The sequence below is a fragment of the Hibiscus syriacus genome, unplaced genomic scaffold (assembly GCF_006381635.1).
Source record: "Hibiscus syriacus cultivar Baekdansim isolate YM2019G1 unplaced genomic scaffold, ASM638163v2 tig00002237_pilon, whole genome shotgun sequence".
Classification (NCBI taxonomy): Eukaryota; Viridiplantae; Streptophyta; class Magnoliopsida; order Malvales; family Malvaceae; genus Hibiscus; species Hibiscus syriacus.
Window position 1 is genome coordinate 20,212,198 of NW_024061918.1, and position 20,847 is coordinate 20,233,044.

A 20,847-nucleotide genomic window follows, 5' to 3' on the forward strand; every position below is an offset into this window, starting at 1 on the left:
TTGAAAGTAATATAGTAAAACTATAAGGACTATCGGATAAATTCTAAAGTTTTAGCGAAGCCGTGAGTCCAGAACCGAGAACAGTAAAAGAGAGCGCGGGGGTTCCAAACGCTACAAAAATGACGGAGAAATTGGCTCCTGAAAAACGACACAAGTTTCTTCACAACGGTATTCATCTCTTTCCCTCTCCTCATATCTCGATGTTCTTTTAGGGTGTCTTGATTTGAAGTTTAATTTAATTTTTTAGTCAAAAAGGTATTCGAATGGTATCAAACTTTGGAAGAGGTAAATTTTTATATAAACTTACCGCCATATGTTTGCTCCAAGCAGTTTTATTGTAAGATTCAGTCCAAACATGTCGAAGTTGGAATCAAAGGCAACGCCCCTTATCTCGATGTTAGTGTGAGTGGAATACAAATGAGTTACCATTTTTTTTTTAATTTTGAGATTGTTTTCATTCGTTACATAATTTTTTCCTTTCTTTTCAGCATGATTTGTTCTCCCCTGTGAAGACAGATTCATCTTTCTGGACACTAGGTACTTCTTTCTTCATTTTTCTGGAAATTGTTTAGGAACTTGAAGAATTGAGATAGTGATGAAATGGATTTTATATTGTTTTAAGTTAAATTCATTATTTAGATCGATGAACTATAATTTAAATTCTTTGTTTTTTTTTTTACAATTGATATTTGAATGTGGTTAGAGGATGATATAATGCACATAACTCTGCAAAAGAGGGACAAGGGTCAGACGTGGTCGTCACCGATACTAGGTCAGGGTCAGCTGGATCCATACGTCACCGATCTCGAGTAGAAGCGTCTCATGCTTCAGATGTTCCAGGAAGAGGTGAACCACTTGTTTCTTTCTTAAACTTGCTTGCTCTAACTGTTATGAAAGATTTTTCTATGATGGATATTTCATTGTTTACAATATCAATGTCTTATGCCATTGCTGAAGTTAATCTGTTTCCTCATCCATTCTTAAGGTCCACTAAGAGACTCATATTTCTAAGTATGCTCTACCTGAATTGTATTTGTACCATGAAGCTGCAAATTGTGAAGTCTATTTGAGTCTCAATGCCGCATGTGACTAACTCTGTGGTTCTTCTTCTGTATCTTGCTGCTTAGCATGTGTGAGAGTAACCACCATGCTAACGAATTCAGGCTTTAGAGACCTTAAACATGGGTGACATAATCATATAAGGAAGTTTCTAACCGAATAATAGGTAAAGCATTCAATAATCCGTATATACAACAAAGCAAGATCATATAAAAAGGAAATCTCTTCAAAGAAGCTAGCTGTAACGTCTCGAATCCTGGGTTAGTAGTTTTAGGTCAACCCGAGATTCATAAAACGAGCCCAATAGACTAATAGAATAACTTGGACCAAGTTATGTTTGGAAGTGGGCTTGTATTCGGCCCAATTGGCAGAGAATTGGGATCAATTTAAAATATAAGTGGAAGAGGAGGACTAAAAGGGGCATATACCCTCTTTTAAACCAAAAGCTGATAGTTTTAATGGGTCATGATGTATGTTGCTTTACCCACTCCCCCTACTTTCATCCTTCTTTGTACCCTTCTTTCTTCTTCTCTATTTCCATTGTTTTCCTTACCAATCAAGTAAAAAGGTAAAAACTTGATAACCCTCCAAATTTATTGTGGAAATTCTATGGTAAGAATCATAACTTCCTCATCCCAAGCTTTCATTTGAGCTCCTAATCTCATAGTTTAGCCATAATGACCATAGTTGCGAGTTTAATGGGGGTTTAAGAATCTAGGAATTCTTTCTCATTTATGGGGTAAGATGAGTTTAGGAAAGTGTCCTTAGACTTACTTTAGTTGTCACAACTATATTTAGATCAATTAATTTAAAAATTAATTATGACTTTATTTTTGAAAAATTGAGATTTTTGATGAAATTTGGTTTAATTTGAATTTGTAGTCGCCATCGACCTTTGGGTTAGGTAGGTCGAATACCTAAAAAATGTATTTTTAACGAATTTTAGAAAAATCATTTAAAAGAAAAAGATTGATTTGAGTGTACCAAAGATTCGTTTTTAAGGATTCGAGAGTCAGTTACGTGTGGGGAATAATAAGCACTCCCGTAGCGTCCAGAATTGGTACCCTCGATTATATATTTGTCTAAAATGGTGGAATTTTAAAAATATGAATTCAAAATTTAAAGTGTGATTCTTTTATTTCTATGAATTTAGAAAATGGAGTGAATTTCTTTATAAAATACTTGATTCGATAAAAGGTGATTTAATTAACTCAATTTTATTTAAGAAGGATGTCTCCTTACTATATGAACTAACGAAAATTGAAATCAATCATGTTGGACGCAATTCCATTAACCCACAATGCAAGATGACATTGCCTTTGAATTAAAAAACGAGAAAAAAACGTATGATTTATGAATGCAACAATAATAAATGTTATGTACAAGATGTATGAAATATTCACATGATGTAACAAATAAATAAATAAATCAAAAAAATAAAAAGGAACTAAAATAAATAAAACACACAATAAATATTTATTTATTAAAATAATTTCATTATAAAGAAATATGCAAATGTAAAAAATTATACATTTATTGGAAATGAATAAAATATATCTAATTAACTTAATATATCATAAATATGAATAAGTAACAAATAATAAAATTAATATTATTTTATTTGAATAACCCTCGAAAGGGTACTCATGTATTTGGAGGTTTTCCACTAATTAGTCGTACAATTAACAAAAGATCTCATATAATTTTATAGTGGTAATAATAACATTTTTTATGAAATATATATAATACAATTCTTAAAAAATATTTTCTTTAAAAAAGTAAAGTATACATGTATAAATAAAATGTAATATATATATATATATATATATATATATATATATATAACGGTTAAAAGAAAATAAGTAAATAAATATTTATATGCAATATAAAATGTATAACATATTCATACATGCGAAAAATAAATCTGCCATACATGTACATAAGCATATATATATATATAAAATGTTATAAATATAAGGCTAAAAAGAATTAAAAGAACGTATATGCTAAGTTTGAAAATAATAGAACCAACGTTATACAATAAATACGAGGGTTTAATTATAAAGAAAATGGATCCATACGCTCTAGCATGCAATAAGACCAAAGAATTCACCAAACATTAAGCCTAATATAGAGACTAACAAATACACATAACAGAATCACAAGGATCTAGAACACAAAAAGAGCATTTTTCTAAATATAACAACACTAAGGACTAAAATAAAATAAATATAAAGTTCACTACCCAGATCAGGTATTTAACCATAGTACATAAATAAAGCATTGTGACTACAATATAACCACAACAAGATTCAAAGGTTGAGAAAAGGAAATTATCCGTTGTATTTTAATAACTAAAATGAAAATTGTTGAACTTATATTTTGATATAACAAATATTTGTAAAATTGATTTTGGACTTAATCAAATATTTCAAAAATAATTTAAAGTCCAAAATAAGTTGAAAAATATGTTTTCTTAATTGCTTTATATATATGAAATATTTTTGAGTTAATTAAAATATGTTTAAAGTATTTAAAGTTTTTTAAATATGAAAAATACTATTCAATCATTATTTGACACTGTTCATGATATTATTCATACACAGGTACTGTTCATAGTTTGGAAAGTTTGTAAGAGTTTCGAAACTTTACAAAAGTTTGTAAGAAACTTTGCACCCATAAACTGTTTTAACGATCCGATTTTCTTCAATGGTCATATTTTTAAGTAAGAGTTCCAAAACTTTATCAAAGTTTCGAAACTTTCAGTTTCGATACTTTCACAAAGTTTTAGAAACTACATGTGCAAGTGGCCTTTATTGCATGTTTTTAAATCTTCCCAATGGCTATAACTCATCCCCAACGGTCATAAACGGTTAACAACTCATTCCACACAACAAAAATACTCCAAACACACTTGAAGAAGGTTACTACACCTATCCAAGCTTAAATATCAAGAGAAAAGAGTTTTTCATTCTTATTTTTCATTCTCTTGTATATATATATTGTATTAAGCATTATTGAATATCTTTGTATTCATTCTTTGTGAGCTTAAATATTTGTAAACACCTACCAAGTGAGGTATTCTTGTTTACCCAAATCAAACCTTGTAAAAGGGGAGTAATTATAGTTTAACCTCAGAAAAACTTGAGAATTATAAAGGTTACACCTTATCCTTGAAAGATAAGAACAAAATAGTGAATTTGTTAGAAAATCCTTAGTGTGGAGCTAAGGTAGTGGATGTAGACTTGATTGAGATGTCGAACCACTATAAATCATTGTGTCAAATTTTGTATATCTTATTGCTTCCACACCAAAGATTTTAAAGGCCAATTTACTTCCTCTTGGCGGTTTTCAATTGATCGTTTCGAGCCCAACAATTGGTATCAAAGAGGGTCACAATCGACGGTTTAACAACCTTGTGAAGATCCTGAAGAACTCTATCAACTTTCTTTATAAACCGATAAAGATGGCTTCAACCTCCGGCTCCTACTACATTGAAGACTCACAACCAGTTAACAAGCCACCATATTTCAATGGAGTTAATTATGCATATTGGAAGAATATGATGATACTCTTCATTCAAGCTAACAACGATCTAGGAGCTTGGAGCTCTATCTTGAGGAGTCATTTTACTCCAACTAGAGCTATGGCAGAGTGGAGTGAAAATGAGAAGAAAGAGTTCCAACTCAATGCTAAGGCCATGCACATTTTGTTTTGTGCATTAGGCCTGGATGAATGCGGAAGAGTCTCCTCATGTTCAAATGCCAAGGAGATTTGGGACAATCTCCAAGTCAATCATAAAGGAAAAGATGAAGTGAAGGAAAAAAAAATTAGTCTTCTCAACCATAGCTATGAGAATTTCAAGATGAAATCAGATAAAGACATCAAAGTTATGACGGATAGATTTTTCGTGATTGTCAGTGGTCTCAAGGGATATGGAGAAATCATCCCTAATGAAAAACTTGTGAGGAAGATGATTTACTCTCTTCCAAAGTCTTGACAATCGAAGAAGATGACGATCATCGAAGCAAATAACCTAAAGTCTCTCAATCTTGATGAGCTTATTGATTCCTTGATCACTCATGAGTTGATGATAAAAGAGGAAGATCAAGAATAAGAAAAGAAAGAAGAGAAGAACAAGAAAAAAGAATGAGGTGGAAATTGCCTTCAAATCCACTAATGAGAGTAATCAAGACTCAAGTGAAAAGGTGGATGAGGATGAAGAGATGACCAAGATCTTCAAAAGATTCAAACGATTTATGACATCTAAAGATGATAGAAAGCATGAATCGAGCAAGAAGAAGAGTCCCCCAGTGTGCTTTGAATGCCAAAGGACGTGACATGTCAAGTATGAATGTCCTCTCTTAAAGAAGAAAAGATCAAGCAAAAAGAAGGCATTTATGGCATATTGGAGTGATGAAGATCACTCCAATGATGAAGATGAAGTAACCAACTTATGCCTCATGGAAATCGAAGAACATTCAATGGTAACTTCTAACTCTTGTGATTTAAATTCTTATTAATTTAAAGAGTTACAAGATGCCTATGATGAGTTGTATTTGGAATTTGAGACCATGAATTCCAAATATAAGAAATTAATTTCAAAATTTAAAGTTGAAAATGATTTGATTTTGAAAAACAAAATGAATTTTGAAAAAAAAATGATTTTGAGCTTTCAAAAATCAAAATCAATGATTTAAGAAAAGAAAATTTTAATTTGAAAGTTAAGCTTGAAAGCTTAACAAAAGAAAATGAATTAATTTCTCAAAATAATTCATCATGTTTAAAAATGGCAAAATGCTCACATGGAACATACTTGTCCTTTAAAGCTTAGAAAATATTTTAAAATTAGACAAGTATGGGTTCGTATAGGAACAAGGGACATTAGTACTAACAATCAAGGATCCAAAGCAATTTGGATACCAAAATCCAAATGAATGTCTCTTGTAGGTGTGTTGGAGCAATGGTGATAAAGGTAAAAACTTTCAAATGCTCTAATAACACAAAGAAAAGATGGGTAACCTCTAAACTTAAAGCTTTTTAATTTTGTATATTGGTTGCCTATGTTGTTTTATGCATGCATGAATATTGAGCATAAATGATTACACGTTTGTTATCTTATGTATGTTGAAAATGTACTATGATGGACATGCCTTAAAGTTAAAGTTTTTTTTATCAATTTTTAGTTTATCATAATGTTTTTTTGGTCAAATTGTATTTTTATGTTTTAAATGATTCTTTTAAAATATTTCGATATGAATTTATGCTTTTATTAAAAATTGTTTTCAAAACAAGTGATGTCCTTAATTTATTGAATATTTTTAACATTGGAATCACTTTAAGCTTATGATGCCAAGCTTGATAATGTTTTGAAATCTCTTTCAAATTGTATCATTTAAATGATGCATATGTAAGAAAAATTTAAAAAAATTTCTAACTTGCATATGCTTTCTTTGACATCCTCCATTCCTAAAACTGAAATTGTATTTTTTTCCCAAATATCAATTGATATCAATTTTTGTTTATATAATTAGTATTCCATGAGTTTTATCTTTAAAAGTTTTCTTGGGATGTCTAAGTAAGGGGGATTCAGAGAAGATGATTTTAATAGATTTGCATGAATGCAAATCTAAATCATGCAAAATGTGATTTATGAAATATATTTTTCTATTGTATGATTATATGGTAATTAGTTTGAATTCTCATCAATTGATTTTAAATGTTTGGATCTTGATATTTTGATGATATCCATTCTTTTATTTTTTGTATATTTGCATATATATGCTTTTTCATCTTTAATACGCAAATGCAAATTGTTAAATGTTGATGCATATGCTATCATTAACAATTGATATACATATTAAATGCATGACACTTTGTAGTGATTCAATATGTCATTTTTAATTATTGCATAAAGTATAACAAGTCATGAATTTATTGAATTTCATGTGTTACTAACATACTTTCTCATCTTATTGAAATTAAATATTCTTCTTAAGTGTATGTGTTTTTGTGCCAAAATTTTTCATGGAATGCTTTCATTAAGGAAGAGCTTTTTTAAATGATTTATATGCTTGAACCTTTTATTTTTTACTTATTCTCAATTGTTGAATTACCATTGTTGAATTATTTTTGATATAACAAAAAGGGGAGAAGTAAGTGAAAAATTAAATTTGTCAAAGAAAAAAAGGGAGCTTAAATATTTTTTTTTATTAAATTCTCTTTTTCAAAATATATTTTTCTAAAGGGTAGCTTTTGTCAAAAACAAATTTTCAAAGAAGTTTTGTTATATCCAAAAGGGGGAGATTGTTGAACTTATATTTTTGATATAACAAATATTTGTAAAATTGATTTTGGACTTAATCAAATATTTCAAAAATAATTCAAAGTCCAAAATAACTTAAAAAATATGTGTTCTTAATTGCTTTATATATATGAAATATTTTTGAGTTAATTAAATATGTTTAAAGTGTTTAAAGCTTTTTAAATATGAAAAATACTATTCAGTCACTATTTGACACTGTTCATGACATTGTCCATATACGAGCACTGTTCATAATTTGGAAAGTTTGTAAGAGTTTTGAAACTTTTATTAGGAGTTTCGAAACTTTTGCACCGAGAAACTATTTTAACGGCTCGATTTTCTTCAACAGTTATATTTTTAAGTAAGAGTTTCGAAACTCTCTTAAAAGTTTCAGAAACTGCATGTGCAAGTGGCCTTTATTGCATGTTTTAAAGCTTCCCAACGATCATAAACGGCTAGCAACTCATTTCACATAATAAAAACACTCCAAGGACACTTGAAGAAGATTACTACACATATCCAAGCTTAAAAATCAAGAGAGAAGAGTTTTTCATTATTATTTTTCATTTTCTCTTGTATATAGTGTATTAAGCCTTATTGGATATCTTTTTATTCATTCTTTGTGAGCTTAAATATTTGTAAACACCTACCTAGTGAGGTATTCTTGTTTACCAAAATCAAACCTTGTAAAAGGGGAGTGGTTCTAGTTTAACCTTAGAAAAACTAGAGAGTTGTAAAGGTTTCACCTTATCCTTAAAAGGTAAGAACAAATTAGTGAATTTGTTAGAAAATCCTTAGTGTGGAGCTAAGGTAGTGGATGTAGACTTGGTTGAGAAGTCTAACCACTATAAATCATTGTGCCAAATTTTCTATCTTTTATTGCTTCCATACCAAAGATTTTAAAGGTTAATTCATTCCCTCTTGGCGGTTTTCGGTTGATCGTTTTGAGCCTAACAAAAATGTACAAAAACAGGGTGACCCTTCACGCAATTAGACTAAGCGTTTTACACAGAAATCATAACCCCAAAATGGTATCATTTTAGAGAAGATTTAAATACCCTGTTATAGAGTTTGAAAGAACCCTAGATTCATTTCGTTCTCTTCCTCGCCGTTTTCATCTTCTCACCCCATCTCTCTCTCGTTTTCTCTCAATTGAGAGGGAAAACTTTCCTCGTTTGCCTCCCCAACGGATCCGAAGAGAGACAAGTGGCCCTCTTTTGGAGTTTTTAGACCTCCTCTTCACACTACACACCAAATCGAGAACCAAACCACAACTCAACGCTCATACTCTATTAAATACTGAAATATGGAAAATAACTACCTTTGAAGATCTCTTCAACTCCGGCGAAGCAAGGAAGTTTGAATCCAAGGGTAATTTTTTCTTCGAATGGGATTTCTTTTTTCCCTTTTTTTTGTTCGAATCCTCCCCCACTTTTTGTTGCCTCCCCTTTAAATATTGTCTTGCATGTCCTCTGTATCACTGGTGGAGTGCTTCCCCCTTTAAACAATTAAAGTTTAAAATTATAATCTAATAATATTATAAAGAAATGACTCGGACAAAAACGAGTGTCAACATTTGTTTCATAAACAAGTTAGTAACCCATTTTCCATGTTATGTTAGTGAGAGAAGTTCGAAAAAGTTCTAAAAAAAAGGAAAATAGAAGTTAGCTCTTGGTTGATTTGAAGATGTATTTCTACAGCTAAGCACTAAGGTAACACATTTCTAACCTACCTATACCATTTGTGGGCCTTTTAGTGCATTTTCTTATCTTGTATTAGATACATGGTTTTCAGAACCGGACCGGTTAGCGAACCGACCATGCTACCGGTTCACTGGTTCAACCGGTCGAATCGGTCCGACCGGTCGGAAGAACCAAACGACGTCATAATTATTTAAAAAATTAAATAAAAATACCAAAAATATTTAATAAAAAATAATTTTTTATATCACAATTCATATTCAAAGCAAGTCATAACATATATAAGTTAAAAACCATAAAATCAAGTGAAATAAACTGATTCAAATTAACTACAACATAATATTTAAGGTAAAACATATTAAATAATAAATATAATTATATAACTATAATTAAAAAATAAATTTGGGGCTAAAAAATCATAACAAAATGATATTGTTTGGTTTAATTTTTTTAAAAAAACAATCCCACATGGCTAAGAAACATAGAAGATAATCCTAACTAACTTCTATAAATAATAGAGGTAATTTGGCATTCAAAATCATGGAGCCTTTTGGTAAGCATTGAGTGAACTATTCTTTCACTTCAATCAAACTCGAATTTTAGGCTTCAATCGAGCTTCTAATTTTTTTTAGTTCAAACCTTTTCGAGTTCAAGTTTCAATATTATATTTCGAGTTTGAGTTAAACTTCATAATATTTAGCTCGTGAGTTTGAATCGAGTTGAGCTTACTTTTAAATTTTTCAAGTTCGAGTCGAGCTCATCAATACTCGAGTTCGACTTGGCTCGTTTAACAAACGACGTCGTTTGGTTTAATTTTTTTTTTTAAAAAAATTGACAGTTTTTCCCAGTTTTTTTCGGTTTTCAGCCGGTCCGGTTTGAACGGTTCAGCGGTTCTGGCTGGTTCACTAGTAGCGGTTCAACCGGTCTAGATTGAACCGGACTAGGCAACGGTTCCCGGTTGAATCGGCCGGTCCGGTCCGGTTTTCAAAACAATGATTAGATATGAAGCATATGAGCATGCCTATGTTAAATCTTGGTTTGAAGTGTTTTTAAGATATAAATTGGCTCTTTATGACCCTTATAAACTCGCATAAGATTATAATAATGTTTGGGAACCTCAGTAGGGCATTTGGGGTGATTAGAGACTGATTTTCGTGCCCAAGTAAGGTATTTCTGGGTTTGGGTATTGGTACTGGAAGAATAGTACTGATACTATTCTTACGTAGGGCAATATAAGGGGTTTTGATTAGCAATATCGATATTCATTCATTGAGTATCGATATTCAGGTTCTAGTCTCGATACTAACATGAGGGGCTTCGAGACCGAGATTTCATTAGCCAATTTTTAAAATATCGAACCCAAAATTGGTATCGATACCCCGGTTGGTATTGATACTCTAGGGAGAGTATCGGTACTCATAGGTCAGTACTGATGCCAAGAGTCTCATTATCGGTACCATCATACATTTTTTTGGGGCAAAAGTCCAAATGAATTAGAGACATTTTGAGGGACCCAAGAACACTCAAATTACCTCAAATAAAAACATAAGAGATAAAAATGCTAAAATTTTCAATTACACCTAGAAACCCTACAAATTTAGAGAATCATAAGACTAGCATTTTATGATGATCAAGAAACGATTTGGACACCCGAGTTGCTTTAGTAACAGGATGAACATTGTATGTTGGAAAGTCCGTACAAGTCTAAACTAGTGCATAAAGCACTTCTGTACTGACCGGGCATAGATGACCCAAGTACTTGTAAGAAGTTGGTTGGTTTAATGTTTTCGATGTAGAAATTCAGGATCTCACCCTAGGTAGACTAGAGGGGTGTGCGTCTCTGGGATGTAGCGAAACCCTCCGACCACACCATGATGCCTACCTCTGTATGTATGTTAGCTTAGCATATTTGTATGCTTATAGTTATGTTTATTAGCATGTGCATGTAGAGGACACATGTAGTGTAGTTTGGTTATTAATGTGGTACTGAGCTTGTGAGCTCAACATTCGAAATTTGTTTACGTGCCCATGTTCTTAGGAGCGTTTGAGGAGCCATTGCATCTGCTTTCCAGGCCGACGCCAACTTTTGAGTACGTCTTGAGTATTTTTAGAGGGTATGTATTGTATATAGACCTTCATGTATTCGAGTCGTAATTGTATTTTGAAATATTGTTAAACTTAATTTGGGCTGTAAATTGGGGGCTGTAAATATTTTCTAAATCAAATACTATGAGTTTGTTTTGTTATTGTCATTAAGGATGAAGTCAAATGGATGTTTTAATTGTTTTAAAAAAAGTAAATAAAAAATTTGGGTTAACCACTTCGATATTCTCGTGTGGCGTCTAGATCCGTTGATCTTCAGGTCATACTGGATCAGGACGTTACACTAACTCTTTGATTAGAATAAAGAACTTGCTATTACATCCACATGTTTATTGCCACTTTGATAAGGAACTTGCTATTTCGTTCACATGTATATGCATGAGTTGATAGCTTGTTAGAATCTTGTACCAATTAGTTGTATTGGGCTGGCATGCAAATTTGCGAATTACGGTACCCCTGTTATTTATCCTCTTATTCTTTTTTTTTTTCGGAACCCAGGTTTCGATTTCTCCCAAGCTCAGTTTACGGGAAGCTGACCTGATCCAAGGACTTTTATGGGCGGCATCCGTTCTTATTGACAGCCTTCATATGCTGGTTTGTTTACTTATATTTTGTTCAAGTAAATAAACAATCTAATGTGCTTTCTCTTGCTTGGGGCAAGGCTTGAATTAACTGATCGACTCGGCCATCATTTTGGTAAACATAGTTCGAAGAAGAAAACATTTTGTTTGTTTGTTTTTGAATTAGCCCTTTCAATCCAACTTTCTTTTTAATTTTTAGTCCATTTTCTTCTTTCAAAGAGTCTCAGAAAAAATGAAGCACACCTTGACGAAGAAGAAAAAGAAGTATCATCGACCACGTGCGACGAAAACGCCGACCGTCAATTATTATTCATTACCTGATATGACACGTAAGCAGGACCAGCTCCCAACAGAAAATGATAGCCTGTCGGCTTTAAATGATTCGTCACCTGATATGACACGTCCGCAGGATCAGTGGCCGGAAAAAGAAGTTCTGCAAAAGAAAGCTCTCAACTCGATCAGTTTAACCTTTGGATCGTTGTCTCTTGAAGAAGTCAAGTTCGCTTTTAACAAAGCCGATCCCGGTTTAGATAAATCGACGGAGGCTCTATCCAATTCGATTAATAAAGATAACAAAAGTGAATATCAGGAGCTGTCGACGAGCTTGATCCGGGATGGATCTTCTCCGTCGGGTTTATCTGGATCGAGTTTTGCCAAAACGGGTTGCGTAAAGAATCTGAGTAGCGGGAACGCCGGTATGGGACGGTGCAGAGGTAGAAAGCAGCCGAAGCGATTGGCGGCGGCAACGGGGACGGTGTCGACGGTTATCGGGAAAGAGTACGTAAAAGCAAGCGCACGACGAGACTCAACTGCCGAGGCAGCCACGTCATATACGGTAATATGTATTCTATTCGCATAAACTTTTATCATTTTGATGAAGGTAAAGTTTTTATTTTTATTTTTTACGGTTCCTATTTAGGGTAAGTGTAATGCAAATTTTGGATTAAATGTTTATATATATAATATTTACTATAAAATATATATTTAAAATTTTAAATAATGTATAGATTGATATAATATAGGATAAAATATAGTCGTCAGTTTATATGCAACATCCTAAACTTGATTTGGACTTAAAGTGTTACATTGAGCTACTGAGGTGACCCGAATTTTTAAACTTGCTCATTTTTCTTTAAAACATATATAATGATATCATAATTAAAACATAAATAACAAATATAAAACAATTTACAAAAACCGAGCTCTGTGGTATATGTTAAATCCTAACCTACCAAACCAAATAACATATGTTAAGTCGATTTTAATTGACTTTTGATCAGGCTATTGAAATACAGCTTGTTGCGACGTTGGTAGCTTATTTTCGGTATGTCATCTTTTGAAGAATGTGGTTATGATTCAGTCCATTCTTTCTTTCCAGGCTTTAGATGCATTGATGGACTCATCTACTTATTCATATGAAGAATCCAACAATTACATTCACAACGTGAACATCGGACAAGATACAGGATTCCTCAGTGAACATGCAGGCAATGTAAGTAATTGAACTCCGCTATTTATAGATGTTTTGGAGGATACGTGTGATTGAACAATATGTAACATTTTTGTTTGTAGCATTCTTTAAACATTTCATTACATCTTTTGCTTTACTTCTGAAAATTCTGTCCGAAGCACTTAACATTGCATCCTAATACATATGAAGTGATTTACCAGATAGGGCATATGGTTGCATATCCAATATTGGGCTTTTCTCCCTTGTTTTAACTTTAGGAATTACTCTAAGTTTCATGCCAGTTCTGAACCTCTGCTACCATCTTGCCCGAGGAGTAACGTGTCAAGTTTCCCTCGGGAAGTTTTGGATTCTTTATTTAACTTCGCCACAAGTTCCGAACATGAACCAAGCACAATGAATTGGAGGAATGTCTTAAAGAAGATGCAATCGTTGGGACCAGAAGTTAATGTGTGTCCATCTGATGTTGCAGAGCCTCAGCAGGATATCTATGGTTTTTCTCTTGTTAATTTTCTCATCCTCAATTTGTTAGTACATAAGACATTTACCGTTGAAGTGGAATATGAATATCACTAATTCACACAATAAGAAGCCTTATTTTGAAGCGGTCTCTTTTTATATACAATTCGAGTTTCCTGAAATTGCAGCCGAGGGAGATGGATATCATGAATTTAGAAAGACCGCCGAAGAGCACTGGGATTCTAGGAAATCCTACCGTCGGAAGGTGTGACGTTCAGTTTTTTAATCTGGTTCAAACTATTATATCCTATCGGTAACCATTTGACGACAGGTAGAACTTTGTTCTACAGGCGGCTAAGGCGAAGTCCGAGGGGCAATGGGAGTATGCGGCTTATCTTTCTGATCAGGTGTGTGTATTAGAGGAGAAACTGACATTGAAGTAACAATAAGAATCGGGGATGGTATCAGCAAAACGTTTGCTTTAGAATAACAAGTTAATATTGTACCTTGCATCCGAGCAGGGGAAGAAGCATACTCAACTGGCAAGGGAGGCAGATGAAAAGGCAAGCCAGGATATATTTAAAGCTAGGTTAGTCCTATAACTAAGTGAACAAGAGATAATAAATATTCTGGATCTGATCAATTAGCCGACTTTGCAGGAACAAAGGCTTTGAAAATGTGATAACAATTGATTTACACGGGCAACATGTCGAGCAAGCTATAAAACTCTTAAAACTGCATCTTCTGTTCGGAACCCATGTTCCTTGTAAGCATTTCTTCAATCTAAAGGGTAATGCTAGTGTGTTTTTGTGATGTTGTTCTACTTATTCCATTACCTTCAGCGGTTCGAGCTCTGAGAGTTATCACTGGACATGGGAAACATTGTATGGGGAAATCAGAAATGAAACAGTCGGTACGTACGGTGCAGTAGATTAATGGAAATAGACATTTTTATGGACTTTATGCTTGTCTTAGGGAGACAGTGCAGTTTGTTTTCTCGGCATCGTCTCTAGTAGTTATGGCAGTTGGTGCATGGTGCAGGTTATTAAGCTTCTGAAGAAGGAGGGTATTCGGTGGTGTGAAGAGAACAGTGGAACTGTGCTTGTGAAGCTTGATGGATACAGAGAGTTTAGCTTCATAGAAACTGATAGTGAGACCCAGTAAACTAATTATGGGTGTTTTACAAACAACTTATCGATGATAGCTGGTAGCTAATTCTAGTAGTTGGTTTGATCAACTAATTTGATTAGTTGATTTGAAAAATTAATTTGATTAACTGTTTATATAAAAATATTTGGTAAAATTTAGCTTATAATTTATAGTTGATATGAGTAAAATTACATGATACATTTAGTTATTAAGTACATATATATTTTTATAGTATTTTAGTCTTTACTGAGAGTAAAATTATTGATAAAATGTTTTTGACAATGAATTAAAAATTCCTTAAGAAAATTATTGAATATTTTTACTTATATACCATAAATAAATTCACTTATTTTACTTATATACCTCTGAAAAGTTTTGAAGTAAAAACACTAACATTTCTAATAATCATTGTGCTAGGATAACATTCCACTTATAATAATACATATCAAACAACACATAATGTAATGTTGTTAGTTCTACATGAGACAAGATGTAATTTGATGTACATATTAGATAAAGTGACAATACAATGATGTGATACATGTAGGATCAAAACAAACATTTGAACAAGTAGGTAATAAATACCATAGAGATTGAAAACTAACCTCAAATCCTAATATGAAATCTTAATTAGGAGTGCTTCTCTCCTCTTATCATGCAAAAATTTCTTATACAAAATCACATTACCAAATAAAAAAATTGATTAATGATACGAGAAAAATATGGGTGTCAAATAATCATAAATAATAGGATCATTTACAGAGGAAATAACTTGAGATGCTTAATGAGTTGAGTAGCTCGAACTTGACTCGATCAACAATCGGTAAAAGCTCAACTCGGGTTGACTCGACTCGAGACCTTAAGGAGCTGAGTCGAGCAAAATCCAACTCGACTCGATAAGTTTGCGAGCAGCTCGTTAATTTTTTTATAATTATTGTAAAAAATTATTTCATTCAAAAATTACTAATTTACTAATAGATAATAAAAATGTGATAATGACTAATCTATTAATTTATAGTATTAGTTGATTTTACCTATAGTAAAAAAAAAAAAGATAAAAATTTCATTGAGCTTATCGAGCAACGAGATGAGCAATGGGCTTAACGAGCAACGAGCTTAACGAGCAACGAGCTTAACGAACACGAGTCAAACAAAATTTTAATGAGTTTAACAAGCAACGAGTCGAGTCGAACAACAAAATTTTTTTAACAAGCACGAGTCGAACACTGTCCAACTAATGATCAACTCGTTCGATAACCACCCCTAAAAATAAACAAGAGTTGAATTTAACAAATAAAATTAACTAAAGGGAGGAAATTATTTAATTGGAGGAAAAAAGTCTACAAAGACAAAAAGTTACATTTATATAGACCAAAAGTTCAAATTACATGGAAAAAAAAGATGAAATACCCACAAAAAAAAGTGAAGAAAAAAAACGATTCACATTTGTTTTCGACAAATAGATTTTTTTTTTTTGTATAAATCACTTAGGTAAATTGATTTTTTGGGTAAAATTCTACAAGAAAAAAACAAGTAAAACTCATTAAACACATTGAAGAAAAGCACTAACCTTAATGGGTGAAATTATAGTGCTATAGAATCTCCATGGTTTGGTTGTTTGATGTTATAGTTTGAGGATGAAGAAGACTATGATGAGAGAATTAAGTGGATTAGGATGGAAGATATTTTATTAGATTATGTTTTATGGAAATGATGTGATTATAGAAATAATAAAGTTAAATATGTCATTTAACATCTTATTTTGCAATCAGCTCTCCCAAACCATTAGATTTTTCAGTGTTTTCATTTTTAGTTTATTTTTGCACATCAACTCTTTAAAATGGATGTTTAGCAAACACTAAAAATTGAAGATCTGATTACTAATAAACTATTTATGTTCAAATAAATTAAAAACTCTTCAAAAAATTGTTGACCATACACTTCTATGTAAATATCAAACACAAGTTAACTTTTAATATTATCCTTTATGTAATATTAGATACCCTAAAAATTTACTGTGGGATGAACTTTTCAATTTATTTGTTTCGATCACAACGAATTTGATATTGCTTAATATATATATATATTAAAAATTGTTAATTGATGTGTGTAGTGTACGTCATTAGGGATGACAAACGAGAAAGTCGGGTGTGGATACTCCCTCTTCATCTCCATACTCATCTAATATTTTTAAATCCACCACCAGCCCACCACACATGATGGATAAAATTTTTCAAACCACACCCGCCCACGCGGGTACATTCTCAAATCCATCCCCACTACCCAATTGGAGACGTATACGGCTAGACCCGTCTGACATCAACTTCAAGTTATACATAAGTAATAACATAAAACAAACACGTCTATTAAGAAACATAATAAAATAAAGAGAAAATAACCTCAGTGACAAAAAATGCCTTATAATATACGATTTTAACCAACTTTTTTTGGATTTTCCAAAATGACCAACAAAATCGCAATGCGATCGCTAATTCACAACGCGATCTCAGGTATCGCAAATCAGTTTCCAAATTCGCAACGCGAACTTTGACTATCACGCGATTTACATATTCGTATTGCGATAGTCCAAGTTCGCGTTGCGATTTTCCAAGTTCGTTGCGATAGTCTCCAAGTTCGTTGCGATAGTCTCCAAGTTCGTTGCGATAGTCTCCAAATTCGTTGCGACAGTCTCCAAGTTCATTGCGATAGTCTCCAAATTCGTTGCGATAATCTCCAAATTCGTTGTGATAGTCTCCAAGTTCGTTGCGATAGTCTCCAAGTTCGTTGAGATAGTCTCCAAGTTCGTTGTGATAGTCTCCAAGTGAGTTGCGATAGTCTCCAAGTGCGTTGCGATAGTCTCCAAGTGCGTTGCGATAGTCTCCAAATTCGTTGCGATAGTCCAAAATCGCAACGACTGGTGGTATTGCATTTGTTTCTTAAGAATTTTCTCTAAAACGATAGTATTCGTACGGACGTGTCGAAGACACGTATTACCACGGACACGTATTACCACGACCACGACCACGACCACAACCACGAGACGGACGGCGGCGGCGACGGCACGCGAGAGTCTCCCTTGTTCTCTATCACTCAACAAGGAAGTGGGAAAGCCAAGCCTTAAATACCATTCCCAATAGTGTTTCCAATACTATGTGGGACTGAAAATTCACTAGCACTTTAAACTATGAAGAAACGGAAGAAATTTTTGGTTTACATTTACAATAAGCCTCTCGTAATCCAAGAACATGCTTTACCAACTTAACAAAACAATTCATCACGATATTGTTTGCTCTGCTCGGTATTTCGAGCAAGTAGTAAATGTTGATTATAATTGAACTTAAAGTGTATCCGGAAACACTATTGGGAACAAGTGTTGGTAATGCTCAATCCCACATAGTATTGGAAACACTATTGGGAATGGTATTTAAGGCTTGGCTTTCCCACTTCCTTGTTGAGTGATAGAGAACAAGGGGGACTCTCGCGCGCCGCCGCCGCCTTCTGTCTCGTCTCGTCTCGTGGTCGTGGTCGTGGTCGTGGTAATACGTGTCTTCGACACGTCCGCGCGAATACTATCTTTTTAGAGAAAATTCTTAAGAAACAAATGCAATAACGAACTTGGAGAAGTTGGAGACTATCGCAACGCACTTGGAGACTATCGCAATGAACTTGGAAAATCGCAATGCGAACTTCAACAGGTAGTACCGATACCTGATGGATGGTATCGATACCGATATAGCATTCGATGTTTCAAGGGTATCGATACCTCCTCAAGGTACCGATACCACTCTGGCATTTGATGTTTTAAGGGTATCGATACCATCCATCAGGTATCGGTTCTACCCTTACAGTATCGATACCACTTCAATAGGTATCGATACTACCCTTAATAATTTCACAGATTTTACCCTTAAAGTATCGGTACTGTTTTAATGGTACCGTTACTCGAAGCCCAAAATTACCATTTTCACCCCGAAAATCACCCAAAAATCCTCCCAAATCTCTCATATACACATACCTTAAGCCTTTGAACTCACCTTGTTACTTCCAAACCAATTTGTACCCATTTACTACTTCCAAACATCCCAAATTTCATTAAAACACTTATCTGTAAAAATCATACCATGTTTTCAACCAAGCTCTTATGAAATTCTAATACTCCCAAACCTTTAATTAGCCTATTGACAAGTCAAATATCTCATTAAAACCTCAAAAAATACTCCATATCAAAATTTCATTTCTAAACCCATTTTACAAATCCATGCCTAAATCACTCATCTTGATGTTTTAATCCAATATAAGCTTTCCTTAATCTTATACTACCTTCCCACTTCCAAAACCAAACCAAAAATTAAAGGAAACCCATAATTTTAGAATCTTACCTTGTGGATGGGGCTCACGTAGAAGAAGAAAAGATAAGGAAATGGTTCCAGAATTCACTTTGTTTTCTTCCCAAACCCACGTGCACATCTCCCTTAAAAAGGATGATAAAATCTCTCTTGGAAAAGACCATATTGCCCTCTTCACTAAACCAAAATTTCAATTAAGCCCTAAATATAAATTTCACTATAAATCCTTGAGTTTACTGATTTATTCTAATTCAAACACTGAGTTTAAAATTCTTACAATTTGACCACTGACCCAATGATTGGGATGTTACAAATCTCCCCCTTAAGAAAATTCGTCCTCGAATTTTCATTGTACAAAGAGGTGGGGATATTGCTTTCTTATATCATCTTCATGCTCCCACGTAACTTCTTCTACTTTATGGTTCCTCCAAAGAACCTTAACTAGGGGAATCGTTTTATTCTGCAATTGCTTAGTTTGAAAAGCTAGAATCTGAACTGGTTCCTCCTCATATGTCAAATCAGATTGAACTTCTATTTCATCTGGAGTTATGATGTGTACAGGATCATATCGATACTACCAAAGCATAGACACATGGAAAACATTGTGGATCTTTTTCATCTCTGGCGGCAACGATAACTGATATGCCACAGGTCCAACTTTCTTCAAAACTTCATAAGGTTCAATGAACCTAGGACTCAATTTTCCTTTATGCCCAAAGCGAAGCACTTTCTTCCAAGGTGATACTTTAAAAAACACCTTATCACTTTCTTGAAATTCAATTTATTTTCTTTTCAAATCGACGTATGACTTTTGTCTATCCGAGGCAACTTTCAAATTGTGTTGAAGCACTTGAACCTTTTGCTCTACTTCTTTAATCAAATCTAGACCATGCACTTCCTAATCCCTTAATTCATACCAATTGAGTGGTGTTATGCACTTCCTTCCATATAATGCTTCATACGGTGCCATTTTAATGTTGGATTGATAACTGTTATTATAAGCAAATTCAACAAGCGGTAAATACCTTTCCCACAATCTAGCAAAATCAATCACACACGCTCTCAACATATCTTCCAGAATTTGAATTGTTCACTCTAATTGACCATTAGTCTGAGGATGAAACTTAGTGCTAAAATTCAATCAGGTACCCAAAGCTCCTTACAAAGACTTCCAAAATATCGAAGTGAATCTGGGATCTCTATCAGAAACTATTGAGATTGGAATACCATGCAGTCGCACTATCTCCTTGATATATAATTCATCATATTTCTCCATAGAAAAATCTATTCGCACCGGAATGAAGTGTGTAGCCTTTGTAAGGCGATCCACAATTACCCAAATCGAATCCTTTTTACTCGACGATAAAGGCAAACCCGTTACAAAATCTATCGTAACATTTTTTCCATTTTCACTGAGGAATATATATGGGTTACAACAAACCCGAAGGCACATGATGCTCACCTTTTACTTGTTGACAATTTAGGCACTTTGATACCAATTCCGTAATATCTCTCTTCATACCTGGCCACCAAAAACGCTATTTTAAATCTTGATACATCTTGTTTCCTCCTGGGTGTATCGTTAAAGGACTACAGTGTGCTTCATAAAATATATCTCTTTTCAACTCTTCATCAATAGGAACACACACTTGATTTTTAAATTATAAACACCCATTCG

At 33.3% G+C, this 20,847-nt stretch overlaps 2 protein-coding genes across 2 annotated transcripts; both read left to right on the forward strand.

The window, feature by feature from the left end:
- The first annotated feature begins 69 nt into the window (after positions 1 to 69).
- LOC120143389 (nudC domain-containing protein 2-like) lies at positions 70 to 11,862 on the forward strand. Its single transcript, XM_039157725.1, has 5 exons — positions 70 to 170; positions 250 to 396; positions 489 to 537; positions 704 to 846; positions 11,658 to 11,862. Exons 1-4 carry the CDS (start codon positions 120 to 122, stop codon positions 811 to 813), a joined length of 357 nt encoding a protein of 118 aa, XP_039013656.1. The 5' UTR covers positions 70 to 119; the 3' UTR covers positions 814 to 846; positions 11,658 to 11,862.
- Positions 11,770 to 14,999, forward strand: LOC120143379 (SMR domain-containing protein At5g58720-like). Its single transcript, XM_039157716.1, has 10 exons — positions 11,770 to 11,862; positions 11,967 to 12,582; positions 13,126 to 13,239; positions 13,489 to 13,708; positions 13,863 to 13,939; positions 14,025 to 14,081; positions 14,196 to 14,263; positions 14,334 to 14,440; positions 14,517 to 14,587; positions 14,716 to 14,999. Exons 2-10 carry the CDS (start codon positions 11,980 to 11,982, stop codon positions 14,836 to 14,838), a joined length of 1,440 nt encoding a protein of 479 aa, XP_039013647.1. The 5' UTR covers positions 11,770 to 11,862; positions 11,967 to 11,979; the 3' UTR covers positions 14,839 to 14,999.
- Positions 15,000 to 20,847: the final 5,848 nt, after the last annotated feature.